This window comes from Parus major, chromosome 4 (genome assembly GCF_001522545.3).
Source record: "Parus major isolate Abel chromosome 4, Parus_major1.1, whole genome shotgun sequence".
NCBI lineage: Eukaryota > Metazoa > Chordata > Aves > Passeriformes > Paridae > Parus > Parus major.
The window spans coordinates 8,961,139-8,988,103 of NC_031771.1; the positions used below are offsets into that span (position 1 = coordinate 8,961,139).

At 38.0% G+C, this 26,965-nt stretch overlaps 1 protein-coding gene across 6 annotated transcripts in view; it reads right to left on the bottom strand.

The window, feature by feature from the left end:
* INPP4B (inositol polyphosphate-4-phosphatase type II B) overlaps nt 1–26,965 on the bottom strand; it is a 318,553-nt gene that overhangs the window by 63,809 nt on the left and 227,779 nt on the right. For 5 of the 6 annotated variants that reach the window (XM_033513502.1, XM_033513501.1, XM_015624730.2 and 2 more), the window contains 4 exons: nt 23,736–23,844; nt 12,941–13,118; nt 7,459–7,671; nt 1,115–1,256 (listed from right to left, as the gene is read on the bottom strand). In XM_033513502.1, coding sequence (XP_033369393.1) covers nt 1,115–1,256; nt 7,459–7,671; nt 12,941–13,118; nt 23,736–23,844 — 642 coding nt within the window. The remainder of the gene's footprint in view (nt 1–1,114; nt 1,257–7,458; nt 7,672–12,940; nt 13,119–23,735; nt 23,845–26,965) is intronic. The other variant, XM_033513500.1, reaches the window with a different exon arrangement.

Sequence of the window (26,965 nt, forward strand, 5' to 3'; positions counted from 1 at the left end):
GTTTAACTCTCAGGGTGACAATCTGGCACTGAAAACAAGGATTCCAGGACTCCAGTACAAACCTCTCTACTGGTAAAAACGCAGATGTTACAGCTGCATTAAAAATCAATAGTACAACCAGAATCTAACAGAACTCACCAGTACTACACAAATGACATACAGCTAAAAAAGCAATTTTAATTCTTATTATGAAAGAAAGAAATTACAAGTCAGGACTTATAACTTTAAAACTCTCAATATAAAATGATGAAATTCTGTGGAAAACATGAAGATACAGGATAAAATGCACAATGAAAAAAAAGAGAAGTGCAAACTATACAAAGCTCCATAAAATACAGTAGTTGTGTTGATTTGTTGTTTTTTGTGAGGAGTTGTTTTATTTAGTTGAAGACTGGCAAAAAGATTGGCTCTGATTTCCTTCCATTATGACTACCACTAAGGATCTGTTTCATTGCTTGCAACAGACTTTCAGTCTAGAAAGTCTTGTAAGACTTATTAAGCAGATCTAATCTAAGCATCAAGAATGCAAACATAAATAAGCCATAGGAGAAGATCAGAAGATTTGATGACAAGGACCCACCATGGACAAAATTTTCTTTACATCATCTGATAGAATTACTCCACTTGGCCTTTTGACACAGGCTGACAGGTATATCCAGGTAAAAATGAATTTTATCAAATCAGAAATTAAAAATCAGTACATTACCTCAGAAAAATGGAAGGCTTTGCAGGAGAATGACACTGATACAGAATGTTCTCCTTTCCTTACAAGTGTTTTATGGAGTAAGACACAGTCCAATTTTTTTTTCCTCAAAATACTACGTGCAAGTATAATCTAAAGTAAATTAAATTATATCATCCTTCAAAAAAGAAAACATTGTGGTTTCAAAAGGTTTACACTCTAGTACAATCAACTCAGCATGGCAAGCAGTCTGAACACACAATTAAGCTGTACTTTGATAAATAACCTCTCTACAAGGGTACAAAACCTTGCTATTTGCACTCTCATCAAAGATACTATGGAGTCCTTTCTGGATGACTTTTCTGTAGCTGTTTAATTTTTATTTACTCTTGTCAATGATTAAAAAAACAAAATTGGGGGGGTGCTGCTTACCACCTGTATGCAACACCTTGCAATCTGTTGCTGAAGGCTCATTTTCATCCTCTTTAATGTTGCTAATGTCTTTTTCAAGCAGTCTGTCCACCATGGCAATAAGGCAGTTCAAACTCTTTGCGACATTGGCCCAAACCCTGTCCTGAAAAGAGCAGAATTATCACTGTGTGTTACTGAAGAGGACAAAAAAAGAGAGAATAGTAACTTATTAACCCCTTAAAATCGAGACAGACATATGCAAATTGCTAGAAATATTAGATGTCAGAATATGACTGTTTCTCTCATCCTTCAGCCTATTACCAACCTGAGCCTTTTTCATGGAGATTTTTCTTGTAGTGTAAATGAACCCAAACTCTTATGGTTTTAGACACCAGAGAACATGTGCTTCAAACTTGACATGAAAATGCAGACAAAGTTTCAGGTCTAACAGCAAGGAACTGAGCAGTTTGTCTATTTAAATGATACCTTAAGAATGTAGACACACTTAAAGCCTTGCCAAATCAAACCTTGTGTGGGACTGCCAGTTTTGTCATAGTACTTAATAGCCTCTTTTTGACAATTTAACATATCCTGTATTTTATTACATCAGTTTCTCTGCTGAAGCAAATATTAAATTCAAGGTCTAGAATGAGAAACTTGCTGTCATGGCATGTTTATTAGGTAACACAATTTCAGTTTCACTTCCCACCTCTCATATAAGTTGCAACCATCAGACTTAACTGAGTTTATAATAAATAGAATTGCAGAAGTAATAGAGTGGTAGAAGAAATTCTGTATAAGCAAAGAACAAAAGAAATAATGTGGAGCATAAAAAAGAGATGTTATGGAACAGAGATATAGGGAAGATCTTTCAGGTGCTGCATGCTGCAGAAGTCAAAGCTTTTGCACCTACTTTTGCAGCACTGAATAAAAAGGAAAAAACCAAGCCATACAAGAAATGAGGCTGCATACAAGACACACAATCAGACTAAAACCAAGCCTTAACAAACCCACAGAAACCACGCCCACCCACCCCGACCATGTACATTTCAACGCTGAATCATTCTGAAAATAATGCAGAGCAATCTGAGTTTGCTGGAGGGCTGGAAAATGGGAAGATAATATCATAATAAGGTAAGATAATAAGATAATAAGAAGCATTATGTATACGTCAGGTCTTCAGGCACAAAAATGAAGTTGCAAAAATAACAAGAGAGAAGGTTAAAGAAAACTGAAAACTCAAGAGAAATGCCACAGTTCCAGATAAATGGCAACACTTGGATTTTGCACAAAGGCAAATCTAGAATTACTACTAAGGCAGATATTTAAATCTAATGTTACTTTTCACCTATATGCCACACTTAAGCCCTTATCCTGACTAGAGGGATCTGATCTTTCAGTGTTCCCTCCTCCTGAGGACACAACCTATGACAAGTGGCATCCTGACATCACCAAGAGACATCACGTGGGCCTGTAGACAGAAGCATGGACTTGCCTGAACAACAGAGTTCCTCTCCTCCAGCTCCCCAAACCTGATTCCTGCAGCATTCTTGTGGGCTGCCTTAGGGACAATTGAGCATCCAGTTTATAGGTGAACATGGAAACAATGATTTAATTTTCTCCCTAGATAAACCCATGCTTTAACCATACCATGAAAACGATATTGTTGATTTACAAGAGGCAAGAAGTTGGTCACACCCAAGCAGAACTGCATTTATTCCACAGCAATTTTAAGAGCTGCATGTACAATGCAACATGTGGTAATATCTGCACCTGTACATGAAACAAACCATTACACATAGAAGTATTTGCTATTCACATGTTTAGATGCAATTAAAAGTCAAAAGACAGAGGGCAGGTACAGATTGCTTCAAAAGTTTCCTCCTGTATGCATCTCAAGCAATCCTGAAAAAACATTTAGAATATGCATGAAACATCTGATTTTTACCAACCACAAGTATAATTTTGGCGAGAAGGATTCTATGAGGAGCAGTGAAATACTGCAAATATTAAAAATTCTAGCCAGAGAATATCAGGGAGCTGCAGAGCTTCTAGTCACTGAAGTTGCTGAGGAATATGCAACTCAAGTTCCTCAGTGAGGCTGCAGCAATCTAATTTCCCTTTCCTCTGTCTGCTTGGGGAGTTTAATTCCCACAAAAAAAGCACTAAGCTCTTAATGAGCATCTGGAGTTATTGCACAAGCAACACAAATATGAGCCCCTGTTTCACTTAGGAAAGAGCACTTTTCTCTTTTCAAACAAACTATTAACCCAGCAATTGAGATGATGTCTATGCAAAATTCACAGTCCCTGGGGTTTAGAAGTCAACATCTGTTGAGAGAAAACTCACTCTTATTATCATGTATCTGGCTTTTTTACATACAAGTAAGTGAGAGGGAGCAAGGGCCTGTCTCACAGCTCTTTTTCTCCACATAGGAAGTTCCTAGGATTGTAGGCAGATAGAAAATGTAGAGGTATCTTATTCATTGAGATGTTATTCTGTCTGCACCAAAGGCAGTCACATTTTTCTAAGAAGGCTGTTGAAATTCTGCAGTTTGGCAGTAAAAACTTTAAAGTAAAACTGCAATTTCCAGTTAGTAAAAATCAAGAGGCTTTCTATGATTCTCCATGAGAAAAAAATAATCTGTTTCATATTGTCATCCTTTACTATTTCTAGAATATTTTCCTGTGGCCTAGCACACTTTCCATTGACCTTTCATGTCCTTAAGCAGCCTATTTTCAATATTTGTCCAAGAACAATCTCACAAGTGATCACTTTACAGCATGTGCCAGATTAAAGGACAAAATACAGTCCATGCAGCCTCTTAAGTAAGCATTCTTATAAACCTTCTGTGTAAAGTGAAGGATCAGGAGAAATATTTCTTGATACATTGAAATACTAAGACCCTAGTTTCCTAAGCAGGATACTTTCCTCCTGGTAACAGGTTTCCCACTAGTTGCTAAAGCAATGTGGATGATAAGTTTGTGGTATGGAAGAGTGAGAGAAACAAGATCTCTGTATCCCTCTCACTGCTGCTTCTTTAAGTACAAAAGTCAAGGCAATGTCAGGGAAGGCGAAAATCTGCAATAGGGCTTGACCCCCTTGAGACAAAGCACTGCCATATATATATCTTCTTCTTCTTCTTCTTCCAAACTTTAGAAGACACCTGGAATGTTATGGAGTCCTGGCTCACATAGCTAGGTGTTGCTAGTTAGAAATGACCATAGTCACACTTCTACTGTCACCTCTACTGTGGCATTGGCAAGCAGACATGCACACTGAAAGATCTCCATGGGAAGCTAGGCCTTGGTGTCAGTGAAAGCTGGGCACTTCTCCTAGGACAATCAAACATGAACTTGTAAAATAATTCTCTTCCACTCACCTAATTGAAAAAAATGTAATTAATTTCCATCTAATCTGAAAGTATCATTAAAAATTAGGACAGCTTCCTCATTTCAGAGAGCAGGAATGGATACTTTTTTTATACCTAAACTGCACCTAACAACCTCCTTCTAAACACTGACAGCCAGTACAGTCCCAGAGGGTCTCTGTTTTTAAAGGCTTCTCAGTCTTTCTGAATTCACCAGAGCTCCTCAGTCATTTCTTGTCCCACCATATACACCACTGCAGTTGTGTGCTTTACTTGTGCCAGATATGACACAGCATCTGCACTTCCCAGCACCCTGAAGATGCTGTGTCTCCTTGTGAGTGGATACTCAGATATTTCCTGAACCTCCTTTTGAGCTCTGTTCAGAGATAAAGGAAATTTCTTAAGTAATGTGTAGGATTAATACCCCCTTGTGCTGTGGCACATGGAATAGAATATATCACACACATATCAGTCTTTCAGCCCCATGTCTGATCACCACATCAGCATTTGTACAGACCTTACTGGAAATGCCATTTTATCTGCTGTTTGTAGCCCCAGCCCTATTAACCAGTCAGAAGTGTAGAGCAGTCAGATCCAAGTGGCAATGTGCCCACCTTTTCTTGTCTTATACATGAAAACTTGCTTTGTGCCCTCCTACTGGGAGGTTCTAGAATCAGCTGGTGACAGGAGAAGAGAATATCTACCCAGAGACAATGTAAAACTCTCAAGTTAAATACTTTTCCTTTGGCAATGATGCTTTCCTGCTGCCTGTGCAATATAAATAGCTCAATCCATACTGCTGCCAGTAACGGTGGGAATAGTCTTCATATTTCTGTGATGACCATAAGGTAACACAGTCATATAAAGTGGGTGGAACAGGGTCAGCTGAAAGAGTTGTTTATGATTTAATGATTTAATGATTTAGAGTTCAGGCAAAAACAAAATTCCAATTGCAAAATGTAGCACTACTGCTTGATAATAGTGAGAAAAAAACCCCACAACAGCAAAAGAGGATAGAGAATTGTGCATACAAAGCACTGTATCTCAAAGATTTTCCTTTACATTTGAGTTTCATAGTGGATTAAGTGGGTTTTATTTTCAAATTTTATATGCATTTTATTATGGATGCTAAATTCTGAACCACACTGCCTGTACAGATTACAGGCCGCAAGAGCTTCTCAGGCTGGCCCTGAGAAAGTAGTCTGGGAAAGACATGAGAAAGAATTAAAACAATCCTCAGGGACACAAAACAACCTTGCAAGTGTTGTTTTGTGTTCCTTGTTTTCCTTGCAGGAGAAAGTCAGGGGGGTGGTGACCCCACTGACCAATGATGGTAATGTAGCAGTTTACTAACCAATAAGAGTTTCCTTTCTGTACTTTCCACGTATCTGTCTAAAAAGCAGGCCTGCAAGCAATAAACTGAAGGATCCTCTTGTTCTGACTCCCTCGAGAGTCTGTGTCGTTCTTTCCGGCCGTTCCCAATTGGAACGACATTTTATATGCATTTTTTCTTTCTCTTTCCATCATGCTAGTGACAATTTGATTATTAAAACTCAGATTATTTATCAACGCTGCTGACAGAAAGAGCTGAAGTCCATCCAAAGTCTAATCGTTCAAATTCAGCAAAATCAAAATTTCTCCAAGATTTATCCTCTCTCAAGTTTGACAGTGACTCTGACTCAGTTTAACTCAGAAAACAGTGAAAGATACACTTAATTTTGAATCAAGATAATCCTACTGATTCAGCCAAAAAAGAATAAATACTGCTTAAAGCGACCCACTTATGCAATTTAATAGGTGAGGACCTATTATCTGGCACTTGCCAGATTTTTTTTATCAGTAAGGCAACACAGCAGAGCTATCTTCTCTTCAGAGATGAAAAACTGCAGTACTAAATTAAAATACAGATTCTACAGAGTGCCGCTTTTTCCAGTGTAAACTTCTCTCTTTTATGAGAACTATTGTGTTATTTAAATTTCTGAATGTTTCAATAGCTGAAAACAAACATTTGGCTTTAGTTCAAGGAAAGAATTACAAGGAAAGAATTCCAAGGAAAGAATTCCAGTCCCTCAGGTTGTTGAGAAAACAAGAAAAAGTGAATTAAAGGCTCTAAAACCGGAGGACAAATAAAAGAATGAGGTATTTATTGTTTAAATCTCTTGACTATTTAATACATGGAGCTGGAAATAACTGCCTTTCTTCTAGAAGAAATATATTCCTTTATTTTTGGTGTGGATGAAAATTACAGTTCAGGTGCAATACAACAGCTCAAACAAGTTATTAATTATTTACAATAGAGATTAATATGCTGGCGTCCTTTACGTTTCTGAGAATACAGTGATGAACTCAAAGTATGAGTCTGATCTGAATAAAAATAGTTTGAGTACATATGTAACAAAGAAACAGATCTGTTATGAAGACATCTACCAAAATAATTGATTTCTAATATCTCAGCTATATAAATAATACGTATGTTTGAAAGATATGCTAAGAATGTTAAAATCTAAAAGTTATATTTAATTCTTTTATACAACCTTGGACACCCTCTAAGAACAGAGTCTAAGAGCAAAGGGCTCTGTTTTGCTGAGGGTTACTTCACGTGTATTTTAAATGGTTACAGCCTGAGGGCTGGCGAGGGGTGTTGCAGGGAATGGGGAAGAAAAGAACATTTCCCTCTGAACTGCATATGCTGTTCCAGTCTTTAAATCTGCCAAGCTAGCAAAACCAACCCAAGTAAGAACAAAGAAAGACTATTTTTCTGTCTGGGCAAGAAGATACTCATCATCATCACTGTAATATGCACACCCAGGCAGTCTCAGAGCAGCACACTGTACTTAGGGAAATCCTTGAAATTTAGACTCAAAATCTGCAATGCATCTGAAAAACATGATTTTACAGTTTTGCACCCCCTTCAATGACATGTGACAAGGACACTTAGTGCTTGAGCTTGTCGGGTTTTCCATTGAACACTGACCAAGGGTTTATGGCTACTTACCCACTCTTCCTCATCATACTCAGAATGATGGGGTATAGAGTCCTGCCTTTTAATCTGAGAAGGAGGATCCTGGTGCTGTGCATCAACACCTTCTTCTGCACTGTTCCTAGGCACAGCTGGTTTCTTGAGGACACAGCCAGGCCGGGCTGTGTACAGTGCTAAAAGGGCACTTCTGACTAGCTGGTCCTTGAATGCATGCACAAATAACTCTGTCTAGAAAAAAAAACAAATTAATAAAAAGGTTAGACCAAAGAATGCAGTAGTACTGTAGCAAAGGTGTGTAACACTGAATTACCCTTAGGCAAAGTCGGTATTTGTTTCGGGCCTGCCTGGGAAGCAGAAAACAAAGTAGGCCAACAGATAATGAGAAACATTTCAAGGGTTTTAGGGATATCATCACATTCTACAATCCAAATGTTCTAAGGATTAACACAAGAGTATATTATCTATCATACAGATCATCTTTTCACATTTTACTCGAATTCCAAATTTTGCCTCAGAGGCAAGCCTCAGCAAGAACCAGTTCCAAGAGTAACCAACCCTAGCACCAATAATTTCTGAGTAAGTGACAATTAACCAGTTTAATAATCTCCCTAAATAAAACCCACCACTCTACACTGCTGAAACAGCAGTATCTGCTAAAGCAGTGTTTCCAGAGATAAATTTCATTACCTGTAGGTATCAATCCAGATATCTGGGTAGGTGACACCTGATTTCAAGCTTTATTTTATGTATATTTTACAGAAAGGAAACTCTGAAGTAGTTTCCTCGGGTCTTCTGAAGATGATATTCAATATCTCTATGTTGGCTGGAATTTTACTATATTTTTAAAATCCTTCAACCTCCCTGCATTATTCATCTCCCTTTCACCTCAACGAGAAAAGTAAAATGCTTTCTGCATATGGGCTTCACCATGTCCAGACTTTCACTGTGCAACAGCACTTGTTGTTGCCACCAGCGTACCACACATGTCCATCTCCTGTGTCTCAAACACGTGACCCAATCTCCCCTGGGAGACTTGGCTTATTTACTCCATCAGCTGGCAGAATGTACAGAACAGGAGCAGGATGAGGTGCAAAGATGCTTCCTTTCACTACAGGGAGTAACAACTAACAAAGCCACAGAAACAAATTGGGAGAGTCCCAATTTTGGTTACTTCAAAAACATTGAACAGAGTTCATCTGTCAGAGCAGGGAGAGAGGGCACACCCTGCTGCCATAGCACATCCCACACATCCCACCCAGAGCTCCCCTCCCCAGATAGAAGTCCTGGTTCACAGGGGATGATGAAAATTTCTTTTACACCACAATTATCTGAATTTATTTCTCCCAGGTCAGTGGGATTTTATTTCTCCCAGGTCAGTGGGATTTAGCTCCCTTCCTACTTTCCCAGAACACAGTGGACTGCCATGTGCAGGCAAATTCAGGTGCTGAAGTATCTTTGTGCACACAATCTTAATTAAACAGGGATGTGGGAAGGTATGTAGGTAAGAATCAGAGGATCCAACTAAACAAGCAGGAAATACTAGAAAAGGTTGCCCAGCTAAGCTTTGCTCAGCCCTTATGTACTCCTTATGCAAAAGCTGGAGAAAAGGTAGAAAAAAAAAACCCCAAACCAAACAAGTTTCAAGTGTCAGCATCTCCCTAGAACTCCTGAGAAGGCTTCTGAAGACTTTCTCCCAGTTTGTCTACTTCTAGTCTTATCCTATCCCTTTTTCATACTACCTGCTCCTCTTTTGTATACATCCACTCCTACTCAACTTCTTTTTCTTGCCTTCCTGTCTCAATACCCTCTCAAAAGTTTACAGATATTTTAGACAAAAAGACTTCAAAAATTTGATGGTTTTCTTTAGGCTCCAACTGCTGGGTTAGGTACTTGAATGAGAAGTTTCTGTTTTTCCCCATTTTCATTATGTTTAAGAAAAAAATATTTTCTGAATGGTTGCACATGGAAAGGCTGAAAATTTATACTGCAAATAAATCTCTACAGTTTTAAAAATAAGAACTTCAGGCATATATAAGCTAAATTGTTAATTTTTTAAACCAAAATCAGACCTGACTTGGGATTCTTTAGACTTGGCAACACTACTCATCTCCCTGGTAATTTTACCAGACCCATTCCTTCTCCTCCTTACCAACTTGGTGACTGAGGGAAAGGGTGCTTTTTAACAGTTCTTTTATATGCAGCCCCTCAGGACTGCCTCCTTGTAGTCCTGCATTGCTCTGCAGGACAAATTCAGTTTTCTACATTTCCAACCTCCAGATGGTGCAAGCTTGGAGAATGAATTAGTCTTTGGGGAACAATGCAATCAAACCCTACCATTCTTTGCTTTACCGTGGCAAAACAAGATTTGAGGAGTTGTTTGGTAACAGCAAAGTTCCTCCTCAAGACTTTTCTATAGTTCCGTATCAAGAGAGTTGAAACTCATTACTTGTCTATTCTTAAAAACAGCAATATCATAGTTTTGCTGAGGTTTCATACTTATCTTCCCCACAATGTCTGCTTGAGATCTGGATCAGTAACGGCATAATCAAAAATACTTTACATTTCAGAAAATTGTGAGTATTGGATAACTTGATATAAAGAATGTCCACTATGGCTGCAATGTATATTAGGTAATGATCTGAAAAGTTTAAGTAATATAATTGAGTAGAAATGTTTTATAGGGAAAATCAATTTTTAAAATAAAATCAGTACATTAGTGAGACTCCATTTTTTCATGCAGAAACTAAAATGATTCTGTAATTAAATTCCATTCAGAGATCCCACTGGTTTAATAGCAGTCTACAGTTTAAGCTCATTTTCTAATAGCTCAGTACAGCTAAATTTGCAGAACATCACTATTTATAAAAATGCATTGAAATCATAAAACCAGTCTATACAAAGAAATGAAAACTTTGCAAATTCTTTTAGTTACTCTACTAAAGAGTATTTCTGCAAACAAAGATAGGCATAGCTGGAAAACGAATTTATCAAGCCTTTGCAAGCTGCAAATGCTGATACACTTGTTGACAGCTGAAGGCTTCCTTAATCAATTACTAAAAAGTGATGATTAAAGGTTAGTCTCAGGAAAACCCTACAGTAAATTGAAAATTATATATGGAGAAGTAAAACCATACTTAATATGGGAAAATAAGCTCCATTTAAGAAGCAGCAGTGGAATTATTTGATTTAATTTTCCACTTTCAATCCATGCAGCCAGTCCTTCCATTTCCAACATGAACACTTAAATTCATGTAATTCACGTTATTGATAATTCAGATTTACTCACTGCTACCTAATAATTATAGAAAGAATTATTATATATATCAAATTATATGTTTTTTAATAAACTTGTAGAATTGAATCATCGGGCAAATAATTTTTATGATTTGTTCAAACAGCTGTTTTATTTCCAAATTTCTATCAAGTTAAAATGTAAGAACTTTTTAATATATATATATATATATATTAAAGGCTGAAAATAAAGGTGGAATAGCAGAAGCACTATATACACATCAGGAATAGGTATCATGTAATTATATTCAGCACAGTGTGTGCTACTCTATCGTAAATATAAGCAGGAACATTCTGATAGTCTTGCTTCTCCAGTACAGTACCAGATTATACAGACAGATTATTTTAAGACATCAATATAAGGCTTTGAATTAACTATGAGGGATCTAATTTCAGTATTGTGTGGGTTCACTGAGTTTAGGGCTTTGAAGAACCTCCCTTCCTTGAAGTTGTTTCTTGATCTTTCCTCCCCATCTCTCTTCCCCTCTTTACAAGCAGCTGTCCCACCACACTTAACTTTCTCAGCAATCCATCCTATTTCTTCATTACCCATCTTTTCCTAAGAATAAATCTTGTAAGAGACAGCGAAGCAGGTATTGAAACACTCCTGCTGCAGTTGGTCAGACAACTGGATTAATCTCTGCCAAGCAAAAGGTAGATGCTAGACAGACATCCACAGACTACATCGCCTGAGACTCCTTCTAGGAACCTAAGCTCATGTACTATCAGCAATTTAATCCTGGCCCTGAAAAGTTGATATGAACATAGACAACTAAGTCACCAGCTATAAATGTAAAATATCTATGACTTTTGCAAACTGAATGGTCTTTTTTTGGCCCTCTGCTATAGCTAGAGTCTCCAGCTTACCATGGTTCAAGCAGTACTTTAGTACCATGGCTGCCTGCAGCCCCTCTGAAATCATCCCCTCTTCCTGCCTAGAGGCAAATGGCCAGAGCAAACACACATATTCCTTAGAAACCACACTTTGGATCTTCAGAACAAACACTTGTTTGTCTGATTTGCTTTACCTGTGCACATAGATTTCTTTGAACAAACCACTAACAGAGCAGCTCCACTTGTTCTATGTACAAAAAGCTAAAAATCCCCTCCTACATGCAAAGGTACACTGTAATTGCTACAACCCCCCTCCCTAAATTCCTCTATTTCATTTCCAGGCTGAATTCAGTTTTCTTCCATTATCCCTGACATCCACAGTGACTCCAGAATTCTGAGAGTTACTGTGGATTTACATACCTGCAACTGAGAGCAATGTTTCTCTCGCCCATTGCTCCCCTGCAATGCCTTCACAACAAGTAGCCGAGCTCAATATTCAGATTTGAAACTCTCTCACTGAATGAGGAACTACTGGGATAATGGTGCTCACCAGACCGCAAGGGCTGTCACTTCCCAATAGCTGAAGATATATTGAAATGGTTATTTATCCTGTTATTAAGCCATACTGAGATCACGTTACTGAAGGGGTGGCCCATGGAACAATGATAAACTCTTCACAACCTCTCGGGTCATAGCTATAGTGCTTCATATTTTTATAGGATAGCATATGCTGGGAAATACTACAGGCTTCAGCTAATCTCCGTTATCAACCTGTGAGACAGACGGGAAATAACATCTTTCCGAATTAGACCTAAAGGAACTAGGATGAGGAAGAGCCTATAGCTACAGATGGATAAAACAGGAGAAAGAGGATTAAAATTTGAGATCTCCTGGAGCCAACTTCCCAGCTTCTCCTTCCAGGCTGCATCACCATTTCTGATCATGCTGTTATTCTAAACCTTACACTCAAGTCTGGGGTGAATTACCTCCCATAAGCAGCAGCTTGAAAAATAACAGAAAGAGAACAGAAAATAATGATTCCTCGTACTACAAAATTATAAATTTATATATTTTGATAAATTCCAGTATGTGGCCACTAGAGGAAAAAGAAGATACATTAGGCTAAATTAATTATACTTTTAAATAAAGGCAATCTCTATAAATTTAATTACTTTTCTATATAGAATGCCTACATAAATGCAAAATAACATTATTTTTCTAATAAAAACATCTTGATGCTTATTTTAGCGGAGTTTATTTAAGATTTCCTGATGCTGTGAAAGTCAATTTATGTAGAAACCCCCCTTACCCCCCAGCAGTTAGAGAGACTTGGTTATTCCATTTTCTATTCCAGTGAAGATTTGAATCTTACTTTTTCTGAAAGCATCTTTAAAGAATTCTTCAAGCTGTCTGGAGAACGCTGGCTTGCAGAGCTAAGCAGCAGGTCTGCATGGCTTGTTATAAGAGGTTGCAGATGATTGATGTTGCTGAGAACTTCTTTTGCCTTGGCTGTGTTCTCAGGTGAATAGTAAATACACTGGTATCCAGTACTGTGATAACAGAGAGTCACATGATATCAAATTAATTTCTGCCATTAACAGCAATGCTTATGGTGCTAAAAATCTTACCACTACTTTTGCAAAAAAAAATGCCAGATGCCTGAACTTCAAGATACCACTGAAATGTTCCTGCATATAAGGGTAAAAACAAACCTTTCCTTGAACAGTAGTATAAAACAGACTGCCCACCACCACATGCTCCAAGTAGTTCAGTACAAAATTCCTTTGAGTGACTGACCTCAACATAAAACCCCCATATTTTAATGTGTTTCTTTTAAAAACTGTAATTCTATAGATAGAAAATATTTGACAAAGTCAGGTAATAATACCAAAAAGCATGAGGCTCCTTATTTTTCCAAGTGAACTCCCCAACAGAGTATTAACCACCTCACTAAATCTTTCAAAATGGCCCATTAATGTTTAATTGATCAGTGGCCCACACTGTGGTTTTATTAGCCTCAGTGATGTCCAGGAAGTGATGACAAACAGAGTTATCACAAATAAAAAACAGGTGTGTGGTGATACAGCAATGGGGTGAGGGAGTTAATTACCTCAAAACCACAAAAATGCACACCGCAAACTTCCTACTTTCAATTGCTCAAACTACTGCAATTCTTTTGCAGGACTTCTTCTATCCCTCTTTCCTCTTCCCCCCTTACTAATTATACAATATCCTCTTATACCACAGTTCCCAAATACCATTTCAGACAGCATGCACACACCCACAGGTTCTTGCCTGTAGCACACAGCTCTTCACCTGAACTTCTTGGACAAAACTCTTCCTTTTATAAAGCCCTGCTTCAGTCTTTCAGAGAAACTAAACAAAATCTTTAGCAGCTTCAGATTAACACACGAAAAAAAGAAACTAAGCACCTTCTGGCACATCACCAATGCCAGAAAAATGTCCATACTACTCCCAGATGGTTCTGTTTGTATCTCCCTTCTCTCCTCTTGTGTGTTTTTGTCATAAGTACTTCAGTCTCTTCAACCCACTGATTTCTTTCTTAATTTTGCATACCAAGACCTAAATATTGACACTTGTTCGATCCTCTGAACTTCAAGCATTGCGTTTCATTTCAGTCTTTTTCCAGATCTCTTCACTCCCCCACTTCCCCTTTGTGTCTTCTATTGAAATAAATTCCAATTCCTTCTCATTAGTTTTCTACAAATGAGAAATTGAATCTTGGTAGGTCCCTTCCAATTCAGCATTTGCTATGATTTTAGCAAATAAGGATAGCTTCAAGCCGTCTTAAAACTAAGCCTCTTGCTTACATATTTTGCTGAGTTACAGTCCTAAATTCCCCAATACCCATACTATTTTTCTTCTATTTTTTTCCTATTGGTCTTTCACCAATGTCTTCATTCTCAGATACAATTCTTTGTAGAGTCAGTCAGGATGAAAGCATTCTAAGTGAGCAAAGCTCAGCCATGCTACCAGCCACATCTAAATTATGATGCACCTCCAACTTACATGAGCTACTAGACTCATGTCTAGTAGAAGTCATAATTCTGAGTATTTCAGCAAAATTAATCATATAAACTAATTCTCTCCTAATGAATTAGGCCAAAAAAAAAAAAAAAAGGAAAAAGAAAAAAGACAAAACAAACACATGAACAAAAAAAAAACCAAACCACCAAAAAACCCCCAAAAATCTCTGTCCCTCTGAGCAATGTGCAAACTGCCACAGTTCTACCTTCGAGATGGACATACTGTTAGTGAAATGGACTTCCAGAGTCAGACCTAGCACTACATTCACTGGAACACTCAAGCTACAAGGTTCGGTAGACAGGGCAGGGACGAAGATTAACAGTGTATGTTAATTGTAGTGAAGACATAGTGTTAAAAGTCTTGATGCTTCTTTAATTCCCCATCAGGCTTCTCCCTCCCTTTATCAAACTGTCTTTTTTGCAGGCTGAATCTAGCTAATGCTGTTATCAAGCTCACCATGCAGATACTCCTTTCTGGATTTCCCTCAGTCTTAAAATCTCAGATAATTTTCACTGATCTTGAACAGCTCTAAGCTTCACTCAATATTGCAGCAGAAAAGCTACAGACACTGCTGTAAGAAAGAGGGGAGAATGACACTAAAACTGTGGGCAGTTCTCATTGCAAGTAAAAGGAATTGATGAAGAGAGAATGACTCTTCAGATTGAAGTGTATTACCAGACTTCATTATTTGGCTAATTTAAACATTTACGGAACCCCAGAAAGCCTGACAGTTCAAATAGTTTGTTTCCCTCATATCTGAGGGCAACTTCCTCCATTCCCCTAGGAAAATGTGTAATTATTTTTCAGAAACAACATGCTGGGGAGTATTTGAAGTTTCTAACTGTTGTCTTCACACTGTTGCATCTATGACTAGCTGAGGTTTTCTGTGGCCTTACCCTTCATGAAAAGACGTTACGACTTACAAGTCAGTGATGTTCTTTCATCTACAACTGCTTTTAAAGCTTGCAGCTGCATATAGCTCTGGTGTGTAAGTACTATTAGTTAGAAGAGGCAGTTGCCAGTAGAACTTACAGAGAAACTTTTCACAGGTGTCCTAAGGCATGAACTAGATGAAACTTTTGCACTGGGTAAAGGCCACATGGGTAGGTCAGTGCAGAATATCAGCAGCATAACGACAGTCTATCTCTGATATGTAAATTATGACTCACGTACCTCTTGAATAACTCTATAATAATGCCTCCTGGGTTAAGTTTCAAAGCTTTGACTAAGCATATAGAACCACACTTGATCATTTCCACATACTGGCACCATCATTAACTATTAACACAATCATTTCAGTTTTAAAATTACTTTAAGGACATTCTTGTGTAATTTGATGTCTTGGGAATAGTTTATATCCCATATCTATTTGTGTTTTTTTTATTTATTTTGTGTTTTGTTTTGTTTTGTTTTGTCACCGAGTCCCCTGGCTCTGGGAGTATCATGATGGGTGATGGACAGCCTGGGATCACCCAGGGCTCGGGGGCCAGGGCTACTCTTCCTTCTTGTGGGATGATTGATACAGCTGCCATGCTGCACAGTGCCTCTGATGGGATATCCTGTTGCCCCATGCTTTTTGACTGTTTCTTTCTTTTCTTTTTCCTTTGGCACTGTGACTGAAGCTTGCCAGCTTGCTTCTCTGCTCCTCTGCTTGCTTGGGAGTGCAGGCCTGCTGCATGCTACACCAGGAGCCCTCCCTGCTGGTCCATTCCCTCTGCACAGTGGCCCAGCCCCAGGATCAGTCACTGCTGGTGAGCTGTTCAAGTGATCCGCTGCCCAGCCCCTGTTTTCTGTCCCTGCTTCACGGCTTTTTTGCTACATTTGAACTCAATACCCCTTGTCCACTCAACCCTCATGGCTCCTGGCACGGCTTTGGAGTATTTGCTACATTTTGTTTTGTCACCCCAGCTGTGCTTGCCTCTCCTGTTCCAGGCTGCTGCTCTAAGGATCCTGCTGTAGTCCATTACACAACCCAGAGGGGCACTGAGACCGACTCCTTCTTGTGGGGACACCTCCTCACTATGAGGAAAAAGTGTCTTGCCTAAGGATAAGCTCTCCGGGGGAGTTCCACAGTCCCTTCGCTGGCTGATTCTTCAGCCCCCACAGGTTTGCAAAGGAATGTCCCTTCTCTCCCCTCTCCCGCCAGCTGAGCCACCATGACCGTGTGGAGAGGCTGCTGAGCTCGCGCCACAGCGCCCCCTGCTGGCGCGGGGGGAATCATCGCACCCGGCCAGGAGCCACCAGCGCCCCTGCCGGGTGTGCCCGGAACTGCAGCGAAGGGGAAAGTGCCTGACAGCCCAGAGAAGGCAGTGGTTGGGTTTCTGGCTCTGCTCTGTTTGCTGTGCTGCTGTTGTTTGTTTGTTTGCATTGTATTACATACTTCTAAAGAACTGTTACTCCTTTTCTCATATCTTTACATGAAAGCTCTGTAATTTCAAAGTTACAATAATTTGGAAGGAAGGGGGTCATATTTTCCATTCCAAGGCAGGTTCTTACCTTCCTTGGCAGACACCTGTCTTTCAAACCAAGACATTTGAATAAATATTAAATTGGATACATTTTAATTCTAGATTAATAAAGTTTTTGCCTGAGAATAAATACTGAAATATGCTAAATGTCTAATTTATAATGAACCTCTGAGTTACCCAACTCCCACTGTTAACTGTGTAATTTGTGTCACTGAGTTAAATTGTCACCATATGGGACTATTTTAAAATCTTCCAGCAATGAGCATTTGATCTCCCATTTTTCACAGTCAAACCCACAGACATTAGCATCAAAAATACAGTTAAAGTATAGACAGCAAGTGCATCTACCCCTAGATAACTTGAATTTTATGTACATTACTGAAGATACAAATTCAGTGCCTTACTTACAGATCACATGTATTCTGTCTAAAGTGGGAACTTATGATCAAAAATAAATTGATATATAAATACTCTGGGTAATTAGTGGTCTCAGGAAATACAACTAAACCAGATGATCAGATCTGAGGTTATAAAAACAGGCTTGGAAGAAACTAGAAATTTGAATTACTTTGGGTTTTTTTATTTCCTTAAGATTCCCTTGCTACCTTGGAAATTCTAACTTTGAATGATGATGAGGAAATATGATATATTTGAATAATGAGGAAAATGGAATTATGCTATTAATTCTGTCTATGATGGTCAAATGTCCACAAATCCTTATCTTGAGGCAAATGGCTAAGGCTGTATGCACAGAACATTTCTTGCTGCTCTATTTTTCTTCATTCCTATTTCCATGAAGTCCAATCTCTCTCACACACATGTGTCAAGAAGAATAACATGAGAAGTGTTAGGCATGACAGACATTTCCTTTGAGAATAAAGCTTACAATTAGATCAAACACAGATCTTCATTATTTCAACATCTCTGTGACTCTCTGTGAAATGGTTGATTCCTCAGAGAATGGAAATGGGTTGAAGGCCACAAAATTCAGGCAATAGAAACACAGAATATTGCAATATTAAAAAAATTTCTGGTTCACCAAACAGATACATTACTGAAGGAGCGCAGCTCATATCTTTACTAAAAATCTAGGTGTGAAAGAGAAATAGTCCTTTTGGACACTTCAAACCCAAATTAAATTATTATAGCTTTTGGAGAAAAAAAAAACAAAACAGAAAATCATTTTCAGTAGTGCTCCAGTTTTAACATTTTGTGAATTTAAAACAGGATGATTTCCAAAGAGTTTGCTAGAAACTATGAATAAAACCACAGTGAATCACAGTACCTAACACAGCTCTTTTTCTTGATGGTTAGACCTAGGGCATTAAAAAAAATGCAATCATAAGTCTGTGTGTTTTGGATAAAACAGAGATGATTAAATTAGATTTAAATAAGAAAAAATAGTCTTTTGTGTGTCTTGAAAGTAATCTATGAACACTTCAAGCAGTGAGGTATTATATGGGTATAACTTAGAGAATGTCTGATTTAAATGTTTCTGCGCAACTGAGCTCTAAAACAATAATTTGCTGTGCCATCTAGACTGATGAGAAGACAAGCCCTTCCATTTGCTGGAAGGAGAAACAGTCTATGCTATTGTCATGGGGTGACATTGGCTTTAAGGTAGGTAGCTTTGGGTGCTAAGGAAGTTGAAGTTGCTGGTGACTGATGGGAGTCTTTTCTCCTGACCAATTATCAGTCACTTCTAAGAACTGACAGCAGTTTTGACCATTGAAAAGGGAGATCAACTTGTGAACCCTACCTTAAGATGTAAAGCAAGAGCTCTCTTGTTCTCTTTTTTTCCTAGCTGTGAAAGGTAACAGAGCTCCAGCTGCCCTCCCGCTCCCTGCCCAGGCCATGCGGCTGGGCGGGGGCTGGGCTGGGCCCAGCGGCTCCCGGCCGGGAGATGGGGCCTGCGGGGCTTGCCCCGGGCTCTGGCCAGGCCAGGCCGGTTCCTGGCTCGGCTGCAGTTTTTGCCGTGACGGAATTCACCAGAGACTGGCGAGTAAAGAAGGAAAAAAAAGCTCTGGGCCTGCGGCAAGCTGAGACAGCGACCACACTCTCAAGAGCAGCTATGAAAAATCTTCTATCGCAGACAGCTCCAGCTGCTGCTTCAGCAGAGATCACAGAACCATCTACAAAGCCTGGGCAAGATTTTAACCCTTTCATTACCCAGATGAGACTTGCAGATTAATCCTTTTATCCAGAAAGAGAAAAAGAGAGTGATCAACATGTAAAGAGACTTTATGAACTATCAGAGACAGTAAAGAAAAGAAGTTTCAGAAAAGGTAGAGAATAAGGAGATGCTTTATAAGCTGAAAATACTTTTCTATTAAAGCTAGGGAAATGGACAATAAGGTCCTGAAAAAACTCCTTTAATTCATAATAGAGTATATAGGGAGGAATGGAGTGTTCAAAGTGTAAATTTTGAGTAAAAAGTAGAGTGATTGTGATGCAGTGAGGTGCTGGAACAAGGTGAAGCAAAAATTTGAAGCCTTGGGGGGCAATGAGAAAACTGTTTTCCAGTAGAGCTCACAAAGACAGATGAAGAAGACTTTTGCCTTTGAATAACTCATCCTTAAAATGACATCCCTAAACTCATGGCCCATACACACCTCAGAGTGATGTGAAATGGGAGGAGTGAGCTCTGATAACAGCATTTCTGGGAAGCTGACATCAGGGCAATAGAAAACTATAGCAGAAGTAGTTTTCTTGTGAGAAACTCCATAGATTAATAGAAAGAGACTTCTGTTTCTCTACAAAGACTGATGAAAAGACTGTAGCAGGAATTGGGACTGTTTTAACCACCAAAGTTCCAAAGTTTTTGTCTCTGTTGTCATGTGAACAAAAGAATGGTGGGTAGTAAGGGATAAAAAGGGTTTTCTGAAAGTTTATTCTGGTGTTCTTATTCTTGTAGTTTGTTAATAAACTTTCTTTATTCCTTTTAAGTTTTAAGCCTGTTTTGCTCTTGTTCTAATCCATATCTCACAGCAAGAAATAAGTAATTTTTTTTAGTTACTGGTTTAAAACCACGACAGCTATCAAGCCAAAAAAGACTATCTGAACAACTGAGTGACTTTCTCTTTTATACAGAAATAGGAAAGGAAAAAAATGAAAGTAACATACCAATACAGAATAATGAAAAATATTGTAAAATAAATGTATGTCATACACAAGTAATTAATATTCTTAAATTATTTACCATACTTTAATAATATTTTAGTTATTTCAATGTAAATGATATCATGCTTAAATAGAAATTTTTAAAAGTAGCAGTTTTTCTTACTTATGAAATTCACTGCTTGCTACTAAAGGGACAGACATACTAGAGCCATGCTTCATAGACTTGACTGATATTTATAGTGGAAGGGCCTTTGATCTGTCTTTTTGGTACAGATGAACAGTGTGTGAATGGGTTATAAAGCTATGGAACAGACTTCAGATCACATACCAGGAAGTTTTATATTTTTCATCTAAAAGAAAAGCTTTTCTTGCTCTTATTTTAGAAAATATTTTTTTTAATATGCCTTTTAAAAAAAACTGAATATGACCTTCCTGATGGTAATAAATGAGACAATAATTTCATAAACACTACATTTTTGTACATATTATTATATACAGGGCTTTCCCTTTGTGTCTGCACAAAGATGTCTATTCTGTGTGATAGAAAACATGCTAGAACTATTTTCAGAAACAGATTTTTCACATTCTTCTGTTTCACAAAACATATGTCTCAGTCTTGTTTTTGTTTGGCAACTGCAAATGCTACCAGATAACAGTTCCTCTTGGCTGTTAATTCCACAGGTCTAAGACTGAGAAAGAAATATTTTTTGATATGGTAACACTGATGAATATTTTGATAAACTGTTCAAATAATCAGAATGAAGGACAAAGACATGCAAGGCATTCTGTCACATCTTGAAAAATATCAGGATTGGCTGAGAACTAATCTCTTCCCACATCTTGGTTTAGCTCAGTTAGCCTAGAGGAAATGGTTGCTGAATCTGCATTTTTTCTGTTTGTTCTGTACTCTGACTGGTATCTCAAGGTGTCACTTTTTCCTTCAACAAAATCTAGAGAAAATCTACCCCCATTGTAAAACAGAAAATTTAAATTGCAAAAGGTGCTCCTGGGGACAGTATGTGTCCTCAAAGCATCTTTATGCAGCAGAATAAACAGGTGTGTGCAAAATAACACTGTTGTTGCCACAGAGAAATAAATCTCTCCATAAGATTGAGAATGGTCTTTTCCTGTATTTATTGAAAGCACACCCCCTCCTGAATATTCATTAAGTGAGATTGTATTGAGAGCTTGCTTACCTTTCAACTCACACAAGTTATTGAAGTTGAAAAGCCAAAACATAGAGTTTTCTCTGAGCTGCCCTCGAAGATAGCAGGAACGATAAATTTTGGAGGCTTCCTCCTTTCTGCTTTGTGGGAATTCATACATAAGTGGCCATTTCCCCAGCTCTGGCATGTAATTAGCTGAAAACTGCAGTGCACTGTTTTCAGTGCTCAAACTTAAGTTTGCTAGCCTGACTCAGGCTCTTTTTAGGAATACTCTGACAGGATAGTAATATGTTATATGATTCTGAAGACAGACTTTTGCTTTTCCAGGAGAACCCCGAAACACAAAGGAAACTATCAGAGTAAACTTCTTTTACCCTGTCCTTAAAAAACACCTGCCAAAACACAGGTGTTTCTGAGGGATGCAGCAGGGCAAATGTAAGGTGATGTGCAGGGCTCTTGAAATAGACTGGAAATGCCTTGATAGAACCCACACAAAACTCTCACCCATCATCTCCTCTCCCCTATTATCAGCAACAAAGAAACATGGGCATTGTCTCATGATGCCTATGAGATACTGCCATGTGTGTTCTTGCAGGAAGACATTCTCTTCCCTAACAGGCATTTTCTCTTTTCTCTGATGAAGAGAAATCACAGAGAATAATTTATCCCACAGCTATCCTCCATTTTGGGAAGTCGCACTCTGCCAGTATGGACATGCTGCAGGACTGAGCTAGTGAGAAATTATTCATTTTCTGAAAGCTGAGAGCGCTGTGAGAACTGTAATGTTCTTTATATCATATGACTTTAAAGGATTAAGTCTATTAAATTACATATATCTTGTGGCTTCAGTAATAAATTATTATAATAAAAACCCACAAAACAATATTGCAACTACATTAATCAGATAGCAAAGGAGCAGATACTTTAAGAAATGTCTTTAGACTATTTCTTCAGCAGAAAACATGTACTTTTTAGGCCTCCATATGATGGGGATAAGGCTGTCTATACCAGTTAGTTGACAGCAGAATATTAACACAAAGTTCACTGATGTGTCTTAGGTGATCAGAGATGTACATATTTTATTGGCAGGTTTCAGCATCAGAGGTGGTGAGGGAAATGAAAGATTTTTTAAGATTTAACAGGGTTTTTTAGTTGTGTAGTGCAAGCAAGATTCCCCCCAATAATACAGCTTTCAAAGCAACTAGATCTGCTGAGTTTTGTTTGGTTTTAACATTGATGCCAACTCCTATTCAACCTAGAAGTCAACAGCAGATTTGTATAATTTTCCTTTTCTTCTTTAAGATATTGTATCCATGAAACGTTTTTGAGCATTGAACATAATTGAATTAATTTTCTGTGGAATGTCATGATAATTTAGATCACAGTACTTCTTTCCTGCATTCTCTTTGGAATGCTGTAACACTGCAGTTAGCACCATCAGTTAAAGCACTGAGCAGTCACAACTATGGGTGCTTCCAGTGACAGCTGTGCCTGCTTGAAAGTCCTAACAGCCATAGCATTAAACAGAAATAAATCCAATTCTTAGTCAGGAAAAGATGTAACTATCACTTTTGTGCACGTTCAACGGTGAATGAAGCACTTGAGTTACACAAGAAACTGAAATCTTTATTTTTGATTAGTCTTATTTTGGCTTTCTGAAGAAATAAGACTAGCCTGTTTTTTCACAATGTGCTAAAAATACTTTTTTCTTAGCATATACCCAGGACTTTCATAAATAAAGTTTCTACCTTAAGCTTCAGTTTCTGTATTTAAAAATTGTCTACAGGTGCATTCCTCTTAGCACAAGAATTGCCAAAGGGATACCTTGTTCTGAAAAGCAGGTATTCAAGCACTGATATACCTCCAGCCTCCTGAAATATGACGAAAAGAAATCACAATTTTGAATCATTAAGGTTGCAAAAGACCTCCAAGATCATTGAGTCCAACCTTTGACAAAACAACCACCATAACAAGTGACCCACAGCACCGTGTGCCAAGTCCCATCTTTTCTTGAACATTGCCAGGGATGATGACTCCACCACTGCCCCGGGAAGCCTGTTCCTATGCATAACAACACTTTCCAAAAAGAAATCCTTCCTGATGCCCAACCTGAACATCCCGTGGCACACCTTGAGGCCAATTCCTGCGTTTATTTAAAATTAGTCTTAACATTAAAAATAGACAGTGCTTCAATTTTCAGCAAAGCAGGGAAAATAAAGGAATTATTTGTATGATTGCAATGTCCAATCCTACTAGATTTTAATCTTCCATTCATTTATCAGGATAAACTGTTTCATTACTCAGCTCGCAAGCATTTTAATGCAACTTTAATGGTATTTTCCAAGCTACCAGAAAGAATACTTACTTTCGTCTTTCTGCCTCAAATTTACTTAGCAGTTTCCGGAGGCCACCATTCTTAAATCCTTGGAAATGTGCTGCCGGGGCTCCCACAGTGATAACATCATACAGAGCATCTGGAATGGGAATAGAGAAACACAGTTATTTGAATGCTGCTATCCCCAAGTCATGGCAACACTGTGACATCTCCTCTACATAAAGGACAAATCCATTATAATTTCCAGGGAACCCATATCCCAGGAAGGCCCAAGAGCTAATCAATCTTTCCATACAGCCACCTGCACACTTAAACAAGTTAATCTGATTTATGGCTACATCTAAATTATGTGCTGCAGTGCAGAATAATATTCCAGCTCTGCAGTTTACAAATATGCCAAGTAAATTGGCCCATTCTGTATTTCACTATATTGCCACTTTCATTATTTAACTTGTAGTCATGTTGAGATGCACAGATTCAAGCATTTTAGAGTCAAAAGAGACCACTATGATGGAATAATCTGATTGAATAATAGAGGCTACAGAATTACAGGAATGATTACTGCATCAAGCTGGTTGAATGAAGGCATCTCTTTGTTTAGGTACATAATACTGATTTAAAGATTGCAAGTGACAATGAATTCACTTCATTCCCAGAGAAGTCAATCAGACTAGGAAAAATCCCTACTTCTTTTCTAGTGTGTATTTGTTTAGATGTAATGCTAATGTACTTTCAGATATAATGGTGTTTAATGCTAAATTGGAGAGCCCTGCTCTGTGACATACACTAACTTTTTATATATATTTATGAGTGCAGAGAAAGTCAGTTGTTCTCAGGTGAGAAGCTACCAGAATAGGAAACTAAGCATACTATTGAAATTCTTGCTGGGGAAACAAACTGTTGTCTCTTTCTGTATATACCTGATGTCTTACGACATAGGGGATGAACTTTTTGTGTGGATATATGGTTACAGAACTGGAGGTGAAACATCATTTTTAAAAGAGCTTATGATTTATAGTCAGTGCAGAGATGAAGATTTATTACTTACATTATTAAAGAATAATTCTTTATTCAAAGTTTAAATTAACATTTATACTGTTTTGTACCTGAACTTACTAGAGGTATAAAAACACAGTTCAGAATGCCTCATTCTTAAAGTGTATTTCTAAAGAAAACATTACAGGATGTTTTTTTAGAACTGTTTTATTCATCAAGGAAGTTTCCCATGTAAATTAAAATCTAGTCCTCTCCTAAAATAGAACTTTTATTGCATTCTGATGATAAATATCCCTAGAAGCAAGAACACTGTACAAATGATTCACAGTTAATGAACTATGCTTTACTTCCCAAGCTGAATCTCAGAACATATTTGCTCAAATTGATTTGAGCTCTAATGAGTTGGTGACTCTTTAATATCCACTTAAAAGGAGAAGTGACATAATTTCATTAGCCTAAGGTGAGCTTCAAGATTCTTAAATAGCCCATTCTTTCAGGTCTTAATACAGTTTTATCCATAATACATATTATGCAGCTATTAGAGCTGCATTGGTACTTGACAAAAAGGGGTTCTATTGCTTGAAACAGCAGTGGCTTGAAATCAAGATAAGAGATGAACTCATCAGGGTTCTGAATAGGTTTAGAGATAATTCATAAAATGACACAAAAACATTTAAAAGACTAAACCCTGGTTCTGACTGTTTTAAAAATAGACATGACCCTGTTTATATTTACTGTGGGAGAGGGCAGGATTTATCCAGAAGGAAGCCTTTACTCAGCCTGTGGTCTCTTCCCAGCATTGTCGAGGAGCAGCTGTCTGAGATAGAAACACACCCAGCTGAACACCTGCCTCACATAACCTACATGGGAGAGTGAGGATGGCAAAGGATGAGGAGTAAACATCCATGTCTAGTGATGGATACAGGGCAACCTCACTCCCACTTCCCAGAGCACAGTGCAGCAGAGAGTGCTGCAAGGCTTGGGAGGAATGCCTTGTGATGTGCTCTACTTACACATCAGTGGAGCTCCTTGTGAAGGACGTGCAGTGTCAGCACCAGTGTGCTGTTACAGGAGTCCTCCAGTAACTCATAACCATCAAGCAAGAGCAGGCTACTGCTGACACCCCTCTGCAGTGAAGACAGAGCTTAAAATGCAGAAGAGCACCACAGGAGCTGTATCTTATTGTCAAGAGCAGCTCAATCCAAATTTTGAGTTAACCTCCGTGCCTCCACAGGAGGTGGTCAGTGTCTCAAACTAGCCAGATGCAAAACAAAAATCACTTCAGTTCACCAAATCTACTTAAAATGAGCACATATTGTAAATAGGAATAAAAGCAAAGCTATGTCAATATATAAATTTAAGCTCTCTAGTATGATGAACAGAGCACAATGTGGTGTTTATCAAATGGATAAGGGATAGTGTTGACCCATAGGGAAGTACTATTTTTCTCAAAGCTATTCCTACTGAAAGTTAGATCACGCTTTTTCTTCCATGTCAGTACCCAATAACAACCCAAATCAAAGTTCAGGAAAAGTAAATGTGCAATTATACATATCAAACACAAAAAAAACACATACCACTGTGCATATACAATAGATGGGATTAAAACCTATTTTGCATTCCCAAAATTAACATATCCAACAGCATAAGGGTTAATGGCACCTCCATGGATCATTAGCTTGTTTAAATGCCACCTCTATGAATTTTTATTCTCTCCCTTCCAATGTCATTCTCCTGGTTATATTGCAGGTGTCCTTTGATATATATTTGATATAAAGCATCAGCTGAGAAAGAACAATTTCATATTGAAGTGCTGCCCACTCCAGATTGATTAGCAATTGCTAGAAACTGTTCAGACTGTATATATCTAACATAAGACACAGTGAACATTAGTTAAGTAATAGAGGCAGAATTTTATAATTTAAAGATCCAAATTTAGAAGATAACTAGAACAATTCTAACATTTATCTCTTTCAGTACCCTTTTTGACTATGGATTAATCATTTGCTCCAAGCAAAATGGTTTTGGAGGAGGGAGAAAATTAATAAAAAAATAAAACTCCAGTAATGTAAAAGTTGTGGGTGTTTAAGTAAGTGACTATTTCATTCCACTTTTTATTTAGCAAATAGACATAGAGTGTCTTATTCACAAAGAGGTTTTCTTGAAAAGACATAATATTAAGCTTCTAGCCACCATTACAAACCTAAAAATGCTTTTGAGTTAATTAACTTCAAAACATTAAATTGTGTGCTGTCACATTATGC